The 10,117-nt window shown below is 45.0% G+C and overlaps 1 protein-coding gene across 1 annotated transcript; it reads right to left on the reverse strand.

The window, feature by feature from the left end:
- Positions 1–268: 268 nt before the first annotated feature.
- Positions 269–874, reverse strand: LOC145397842 (uncharacterized). Its single transcript, XM_080270879.1, has one exon. It carries the CDS (start codon positions 872–874, stop codon positions 269–271), a length of 606 nt encoding a protein of 201 aa, XP_080127005.1.
- Positions 875–10,117: the final 9,243 nt, after the last annotated feature.

Here is a 10,117-nt window from a genome sequence, read left to right on the forward strand (position 1 = left end):
ACAAGGTCTACTCTCTCTTTGATCTAACTCTGAGTTTGATATTTTTGCTTTCATATCACCTCTGGCGGTTGACTTTCATATGGTCTGGTTTCGCACACCAACCTTTGCTGTCTCGGAACACAACTTTCCACCACAATTCATCACTAACATTCTTCAATCAACCTACGGGGAGGCCTAGTTCGAAGAGGTAGGTTCTCATCCTCGGGACACGGGGTAAACTCCTCCTCAAGAGGACCCAATAACCACTCCTCACTACCACAGTATGGCTTCACTTTGTCCGCTGCCCTCTGTACTTTGCTCCAGTGAACACATTTTCTAACACATATCCTCCCCCGTCCAATAATACCTGCTCTACTCGGTTCAACTTTCGACATGTCCCTGGGATTGGGGTCTCCCGTTTTATCCACACCAGACTGTGAACTCCTACCGACTGATTCTTACGCCGGCGGTTCGCCACACTTCTATACTTTCTGGTCATTTTCTCATGTGTCTGTTTGATTAGTTCATGAGCAACAGCCAACTCGTCCTCTTCACCATCAACATAGGGCAAGGAAGCACTAACAATTCTAGGCGGGTAGCGAGAGAAAAATGCGAAATAGGGTTGGTGTCCTGTAGAGGAGTGCCAGGCCTGATTCATCACGACCTGGGTTGGTTGCAGGAGTTCAGGCCAGCGGAGAGGATGCTCATTACTCAAACAGGCCAGCACACTCTTGAAGGTGCGGTGCATCCTTTCAACCATCCCATTACTCTGAGGATGATACGGCGTGATATACCAGATCGTAACATTTCGCCTCCTGCAGAACTGGAACTCCCGACTGCAGAACTCTCCCCCGTTATCCACCATAACCCCTCTTGGAGTGCCATAGTCTGCCATAAACTGCCCTAGGTTGTGTACTATCGTGTGTGTATGTTTTGTTTTAAAAGGAATCAATCAGTGTCATCACGTAGCGATAGCCCTGTACTCCAGCAGTCATATCTGTCAAATCTATACTGATTCTTTCAAGTGGTTTATCCACAGGTGGAAACTCTTTATACTGCTGTTGTAGTCCAGCTTTGCCTTTGAATCGCTGACAGGTTACACACTGTTTTACATACTGACAAATATCTCCTTTCAAATTAGGCCAGTAGAAGAGTTCCTCTGCCTTTTGGATCGTCTTCTGGCCCAAATGTCCAGATGTCTCATGAGCTAACTTCATTGCTTGACCAATCATGGTCTGTGGGACTACTAAACAATATTGGATAGTACCATCTGACTTAACCCTGGTGTAATATAACAATTCATTCTGAAGTGCAAATTGACTTAGAGCAGCTTTAGGTAGCCTTCTGGCTGGAAACCTTTCACCTCGCAAATATTTGATAAGTTCTTCCCACATTAGATCTTCTTTCTGCTTATCTCGCATCTGTTCCCTCGTCAGTCCCAACCAATCAGACTCTGGTGAATGCACTATGACTCGAACGGGTCTAGATAACTGATCTGCTACATAATTTTATTTGCCTTTGACATACTGAATGTTGTAATTAAACTCTTGCATTTCAAGTATCCATCTATTCATACGGGGTGATTTAGTTTTTCTCTTAAATACACTGGTTAGCGGTTCGTGGTCTGTAACAATCGTAAAAATGTTCCCCCACAAATAATGTGAAAAATGGCGACACGTTAACACTACCGCAAGAGCTTCTTTGTCTGTCACTGAGTACCGGGTCTCACACGGTCCCAATTTCTTTGAAAAGTACCCGATCGGTCTATCTGTCCCATCTGGTTGGATCTGACTCAGAACGCCTCCAACATGTGTGTTACTAGCATCAGTGGTGACGAGAAACTGTCGTTCTACACTCGCTCTGACCAGGATAGGTGCATTAATAAGGCATGATTTCAGATGTTCGAATGCCTCCTGGCAATGATCTGTCCATTAAAAAAACACTGTTGATTTGGCTAGATTGGTTAGGGGTGTGGCAACTTTAGCAAATTGTGAAACGTGTTTCCTGTAGAAACCACACATACCCAAAAATCGGCGCACTTCTTTTACACTAGTCGGCCCCTTCATTTTGGAGACTGCCTCAATATTTTTAGGATCTGGCTTACTACCCTCAGCAGAGATCTTATGTCCAAGGAAAGTGACTTCGTTCATTCCAAATGTGCATTTACTCAAATTCAACTTCGCACCATTACGGGTTAGCAATGCAAACAACTGACTCAGCCGGTCAAGTAGGGTCAGAAAATCATGGGCCCACAAAATGATGTCATCTAGGTAGTTTTTGATCCACCCTTGTCGCAATAATGGTGCTAAGACGGCCTGCATACGACGTGAAAAGATAGTGGGCGAGCAGTTTAGCCCAGATGGGAGCCTTCTGAATCTATACAAAGTTACTCCATCACTGAAGGTCGTGAGGTCTTTACTTTATTCATCAAGCATGATTTGGAAATACGCCTCCCGCATGTCAAGAGTTACATAGTACTTATATCCCGCAGCTTGTTCTACTAATTCTTCGAGTCTGGGCAATGGGTATATGTCCGTGGCAAGATGAGTGTTTATATGCCGATAGTCCAGACACATACGCTTACTTCCATCTGGTTTGTTAACCAGTACTATGGGAGAGAGCCAGGCCGCGGTCGACCTCTCAATGATCTCCCTATCTTCCATGTCCTATAACATATCGGCGATGATTTGCTTCGCCCGTTCTGGATAACGATAGGTCGGCCCGCGACTCGGCTGAGGATCGGCTACCTTAATGTGTGCAGGACCGGCAATAGTACCCAACTCTCTCTTATCTAGAATGAATAAAGGATCATGCTGGAGGATTACCTTGGCTAACTCGTCCCTTTGTTTCTGCGTAAGATGGCTCCACGATTGCTCATCGATCAGCTTGTTCAGCCTTTGTACGCATGTACCACTCTCATCTACTTCGTCACTATTAGGTAGCAAATCATTATGGATCTGAGTTACACTTTGGATTGTACCTGGTGACTGGTCCGTTATTCTTTCGTATGAACCCAATATTGTACCTCTCTTGAATGTCTTATCTACTTTAGATACATTATTAAGGGGCAGATGTATTTGTCCCTCTGAGTTCACTTTCACTAAGTATGGATGACTGTTTTGGCTGAACCTAGCTTGAGGGTGTACGATTAGCATTGTTTCAGGTACTTCAGCAACAGGTACGGCTACGAATTTGGTCTGATAAGGACTAAATTTTTCTGATTGCAATAGATTTATCTTTGTCAAGTCACTCTGTGTAGTTATCGATGCGATTGGAGCAGTCCTGACTCTCTGAACTTTGTTGCGTTGTCTCGAGATGTGATTAACTGTATAGGGGGCTCCACCCCACATCAACGCCCTTTGTGCTCCATTCCAGATTAGTGGTGCCTGTCCAATTATGTCGCACCCCAAAAGCATTTCAGTCCCAAGATATGAATTTGGTACCACTGGGCACCATTGACTATATACTTTATCATCACCTATGCTGAGGTTGACCTTGATCATGCCCAGGATTCTTAACGGGGCACCCGTGACACCTTGCAAGTCAGGAGGGTTTCGCCGTGTATTTATTTCCCCGCCAAGTCTACAAGAGGCCTTTTCCGTGATCAGCATATGGCCACTCCCAGTGTCTACTACTGCTTCTATGAGTCTGTTATTAACGTTCACACTTATGGTATGCGAAGTTAAGCTTCCGGTTAGTCATATCTGCGCATTCGCATTCTGGGTTCGTTGTGCTTTTGTGACTGGCTCGCTCTGTCCAGCAGTCGGAGTCGGGGTAGCCTGCACATTCACAGCCGACTGAGCCCGCCCCGCTCGTCCGGGACAACCTTTATTTCCACGTCTACACCCGGGTCGCCTGCAGTCGAAACAATGACCCGGTGGTGGTTTTCGCCAGCACTCTCTCAAATCATGTGAGGAAGCTAAGCAATAAGGACAGTACTTCCGTCTGGTTACTTGTTTAGTTTGAACGGCTGTTTCATTTACTTTAGTTAGATCAGCCTTCAATTCTCTTATTTGGTCTCCTAACTCTTTCAACATGTCATTCGCGGCTACTGCAGCGTTATCTGTCTTTACCGTCACTGGGGGTTGGGAAACGGACTGAGAAACATTGAGAGACCCTTGCAAACCATTAGCTGATGTCGTATTAACTCCCAGCATATCTCTCTTCTAACAATTGTCTCTCATGCTCTAATCTGTCTATGAATTTCCTCAGAGGGTATGAGTCGTCTAGGAAGCCCTCCAGCTTCTCATGGGACTCTGTTGGCAATCCGTACCATAGCTTACGCTTCAACCTTCGATCTCGACATGGGAATTTCTCATGAGGGAATCTCGATTCCACCACCGCATGTTGACAAATGTAACGGTGTACGAACGATTGTGGGGGCTCTTCCCAAATATATGTCATACCATCAGCTCTTGCCAGGCTCGGTCTATCGTTACTTCAACGGCAAACTCATCTCTAAGGTACTGTTTGAGCTCTGGCCAGGCGAGTACATGATGTCCCTTCTGATAATTATGTATGAACACGGCCAGTTCCTGTCCCATTCGTCCCTTGGCTACCTGTATTCGGATCTCTTCACTCTCATCTACCTGCTCTACTAACTCGAAAAACATGTCCAATCATGCGGTAGCCTCTAATCCTTGTAACGTGGTTAACTCTAATATAGGTATGTCTCGCGGCTTGGTAAGAGATTTCCTAGGGACCATTGTCCGTGGGTTAGGGGTTGAGTGGATTGGACCTGGGTTAGCACTGGGGCTATTAGAAAGAATTGGAGGGGGGACCAAGTCATTCATGGTGTTACTATCTTGCATCTGGGCTTCAATATTACGAATTTCTCTGGCAAGTCTTTCCATGCTTTCAACTACTGATTGCTCTGCTTCAGGTCTGGATAAAAGTAACTGCCCTAGTCTAGACATTTTTAACATTCAATACTGTTACTCTTTCACTACTTCTCTGATATCCGAAAACACTTTCGCAGGGGTGCATTCCCCGTCAATGTCATTGCTTCCTAGCCATAAAAAGACTAGGTCGTATTCCCACTCTAAGACAGCATTCAGCCGTTGATCATGAAAAAAATTCCTAGCTCTGACCCCTGGCCCTCTGAAAATCCGCAGCTCAACATCCCCCACCTCCAACCGTCTCGGGATCTGGCTGTGTCCCACCAAAGCAACCTTTAACATTCTGTCTCTTTCTCTCGGCTTCTCCTCACAAGCCTGTAACCTTGGGGTAATGACTGGGAATTTATCCCACTATACTGTCACTATTATGTGACTGGAATTTTATTTCACTGTGCTGTCACTATTATGACTGGGAATGTATCCCACTATGCTGCCACCATTATGTGGCTGCCCGATCCTTTCTATCGGAGGTTGTTGTTGTTTGAGGCTGAATTACTACGAGCACCACAATTATATCTCTAGAGGGTTCGTTCGACCCTTGTCCTGATGTTGTTGGACTAACTGTGGAATCGGTTGGGAATCCGAGATTATTAAAAAAATTATTGTAATTCTTTCTATCAAATATTATACACAAGGAAAATTGGCCGTTCAGAAAAATTATTAATAGAAAAGAAATTTGGTAGCTTGATCGTGAGTAGCGTAACAAATAAAGAACTTTGGGTAGCGTGACAATGCAATAACAATACTTTATACTCCCAAAACCGATTCAGCACAGGGGTCGAAAACAATTCCCACCAAGGCACGAGGGTTATGAGAAGAAGTTATACATAATTTTGAGAGATAGAGAGGAATGACAGTGAAACTCAATAAACTTCTCAAAATGCTGAATTTACTAATATCTCTCCTTTCTTTAAATCATATTACATCATACAATTCCGTTTACTAATGAATGATAACTTCAATTGATCTTTTCTCTAAGACATGAAACTTTACTTTTTTTGAGAGAACTCTAGATTTTTTCTCATTTACTCACACTTTTATTTATTCACATTTCACCGAATCTTCTCCACTACGAATTTTATAGACACATATACTTCAGTTAACCTTCAAATAATATTATTTTTTAGATCTCACTCCTCCCCAACATCAGTGATACTTAACATAAAAGGTTTGCCACATTCAATACCCTCGTGGGCACGTAGGCTTTCTCCGGGCACATCAGGCGAGGGAGTTTGCCTTGGGGACAGAGTGCTCTCCGAGTTCACCCCTATACAATATATATCCATAAAAAAAAAAAAAAAAAATCTACTATTCTCCTTTCACAAGTTACTTCCCTGATCTATTACTTAATTAAAGAACTATTCACTGTGTAGATGTAAATGGTGAGTGTACAATTTAAATCCTAACGATTTTTCCCTATGGCAGTTACAATATGGCGGTTAGAGGGAGTTTTTTGACGTGGCGTTCTTTCAGCATCTCTGTACACAGCGCGACGGCAAAATTGAGAATAAGCAAGAAGCTGGCTAATACCCCCCCCCCCCTCTGTTACTTTTCAAAATGCGGGAAACTAAGCGACTTGGATGACGTGTAGGGTACTTTTGCTTCACCCCCGTATGAGGGTCACAACTCTAAACTTCTGATTCTGAACGGATACAGATATTAATTTTCTTTACTCTCAATCTGACAGGGAAAATTTAGTGATTCTAATTATCTCACACAGAGTCGTAAATTGAATCAACAGCGGTCGCTAGCATCCTCTCGGCGGAGGAATACATTACCCAACTATTACGTCATGTCCTCGGGCACTAGCTAACTAAATCTTTTAACGACTTTCCCCCCTCTATGATATTATTTCTTCTATAAGCATGTTAATCGACAGCATTATGAGTTTACTATGATTACATCAGATCTGATTTAATAGAAAATGAGTACAGACGATACGCCACTCAAATACCCCCGTCTGCTCCCCGAACAATTCACGTACACTATGTACAAATATTCTTAAGGACTAGCACAGCATAAATGAGATTTATGATCTTACAGCTACAGAAGTAATACTAAAGAACATGTATTAACTATTAGGTACAAGCATGTTTCTATATCTTAAGCCTAGAATGGATTAGGGTAAATACAAATGTATAGTTTACGTACTAAAGTCTTAACTTACATGACTTTCAAATATGTATAACTTACGTACTAAAGTTTTAACTTACGTGACTCTCTCAGGCTTTGGCTCTTGTGGCATTACAACATTGTCATTATAGTCTTCTATTGTAGCTACAACACTTTCCCCAAAAACTGCAATTTCTTCTTAAATTCCTCAAATCACTGAATTATCTAGCATCATTATCAATCACATTTATCTCAAAGAAATCAATTTCTAGCACTCCCTTTATGAGGTTATTGATAGCACCAGCTCATTTCTTGTTTTCAAAGTAATCACATTGTAATTTCTGGCATATGAAAATCCATTTGAATTTTTTTTTAGTAAATGTAATGGTATTGCACACGCTGCTCATTTTCTTTATATAAAAATAATATGTATGTACACATTTTCATGCATACATGCAAAAAATTACTGCACTTCTGATAGAAAATCAATTCCAGAGAAATGACCCTTTTTTAAAACAATATTTTCACCAAAGTATACTTTTTTCTGCACTCATTCATCACCATAAGTCATGTTCCAGCAATTTCTAACACCAGTTAAACCTTTTCTTTTCCAAAAACGTCACACTTTTCATTTCTAGTATATGGAAATCCACTTGTAAATTAAATATAATAACATTATGTTCCAGCACAAGATAAATAATCATTTTCTTTATACAAGTGCATTATTTATAAATACTTTGTTAAACACCGAAAATTCACAAATCCTGGTTAAAATCACTTCGTCAATTTTTTCCTTATTTTCACTAAAAATGTTAAAAATTGTTGAATAAAATGATTAATTTTCAATAAAATTCGGGAAACGGGACTACACACAGTTCACTCACACTGAAAAATGGGGTCTGAGACACACAAGTTGTTGCTGTTGTTGGATATTTCCCCACACTTGGTGGGGCACGGGCAAAGAGCCCGTCAGGGTAGAGCTAACAGTGCGCTCGCTGATTTACCTAGGGGGCGGGTAATCGGTCACTAGGGATAGTAGAGTGTTAAAAGGGGAGTGAGCAATGATGCTGGCTGCTTCATTGAAAACATTATCATGCCGGGCAAGGCCCACATCAGGGTGAGATCTGAGCCGGGCAGTGGCTGGACAGTCGAGTAGGTAGTGTATTAGGGGCTCTTCAGCCGTCTCCAGGCAGTGGGGGCATGCCTCTGGTGCGGTCCCGGCAATCTGACTGTGACGGGAATCCCAACCGTAATCGCCGGAGCTGCACTAACACGTAGTTAGGCACGCCAGGTGGAGGAAGGAGCGGTAGGTAAGCCGTGGCTGTGGCATACCACAAAGCAGATCGAGAGCCCTCCGCAATGCACAGTTGATGATTCTCCCGGGACAGCCTTCCAATAGTGCCAGCCAGGGTGGCAATGGTGTTAGAGGTGTGAGGGCGGAGTGGGAAAGTAATTCCCAGGAGAGAGCATACTGAGCGTGCCGCAGCATCCGCCCGCTCATTGCCAAGGATCCCAACGTGCCCTGGAATCCAGTGTAGGGTGATGGTGGTGCCTCTGTCGGTGAGGAGGGAGGCAACTGAGTATATCTCCGTTAGGAGGGAAACATTGTTGCTGCAGGAAAAGGAGCGCAACCCCAGAAGTGATGACAAGGAGTCTGTGTGGATGATGACCCGCCGTTGCCGGTTGAGCTGTGTGTGGCGTAATGCCCCGAGTATTGCGACTAACTATGCCTGGAAGGCAGAGACCCCAGGGGAGAGTCGCCAAGATTCAGCATATTGCCCTAGAACAAAAGCAGACCCAGCAGAGCCATCAGCACACACAGATCCATCTGTGTAGTATGTGGCGGATTCAGGGGAGTCGAGAGCTGCCATCCTGCTGAGCCCCTCCTGTCGAAGAAGGGCAGGAATGGAAGCACGTGGGTGAGCTTCAGTGGGGCAGTGAATTTCATATGGAAGAGGGGCCCATGGTGGTGGATCGGTATATCCAGGGTAGGGGGAGTTGGGTTCCCTACAGATGGCAGGGGCGGCTCCAAGGCTATGCACCAAGGCGGCAGTGGTGCGAGCCCAATCATGCTCTGGATGAGGGTCACATGGGCGGCTCAAGAGGCGTCTGAGTAGTGCTGAGACTGGAAGGTGCGGCCGTCGTTGGACTAGCTGGAGGGTGGTAACTGCAGCCCGAAGAGCAATGTAATGCTCCAAGGACGGCAAACCACCCTCAGCCCTTAGGTTTGCAATCCGGGTCCACCGGGGAGCTCCCAACATGACTCTCAGGGAATCGTTTTGTAGGACCTCTAGCGACCTTGTGGATGGGTGGGCAAGGCCGGTCAGGCATATGGCGCTGTAGTCCACAAGCGAACGGATCACATGTACATAGAAAGTTCTCAGGACCTTAAAGGATGCCCCTAGGCTGCGTTGTGAGAGATACCTGAGGGCAGCAGTGTGGGTGGCAGCACGCTCCCGCAGGTATATGACTTGTTTCTTAAAAGTTAGCCCACTGTCGACCCAGACCCCCAGTTATTGGTGGAGAGTGATGATGGAGAGTTGGTGGCCACCAAGCAACAACGGGAATTCTGAGGGGTGTAAACCAAAGGGCAGGCATTTGGTTTTTTCAAAGTTGATCTTTAAGCCCAGCTTGGTGCACTTTGCATGGAGTTTGGTAAGAGCAGGGAGGGCTTGAGTGTAACAGTCCCTCCTCGTGAGTGCTAGGGCCAGGTCGTCGGCATAGCAAACTAGAGTGACCCCCTGTCTGTAATCGACTGTTAGGAGTCTCTCAACTAAGACATTGAAAAGCAGTGGGCTTATGACGCTCCCCTGAGGCGTGCCGTTGCTATGGTGGTAGAAGGAGGAGAGATGCCCCTGGAATCTGACCCCTGCTTGACGGCCTGCAAAGAAGTCTTCCACCCAGGTTAGCAATTTACCCCCTATTCCTCTTTCAGCTAGAGCAGCCTGGATGACGACAGGGTTAGCCAGTTCAAAGGCCTTCTCAAGGTCGAGGGAGACAGCCATTCCCCTTCCCCCTCTGAGCTCCCCAAGAAGGGATGCCAGGCAGTGGGTGGCACTCCTGCCATGGTGATAGGCAAAGATCCTCGGGTGTAGCGGGCCCAGGCACCAGGAAAGGCGAGCTCGCAC

Source organism: Coenobita brevimanus, chromosome 43 (assembly GCF_032717465.1).
Source record: "Coenobita brevimanus isolate Jiangsu-jjx chromosome 43, ASM3271746v2, whole genome shotgun sequence".
Lineage (NCBI taxonomy): Eukaryota > Metazoa > Arthropoda > Malacostraca > Decapoda > Coenobitidae > Coenobita > Coenobita brevimanus.

Excerpts from the sequence above, each read along its gene's own strand:
- LOC145397842 (XM_080270879.1), bottom strand. The coding sequence starts at position 874 with ATGGCAGACTATGGCACTCCAAGAGGGGTTATGGTGGATAACGGGGGA.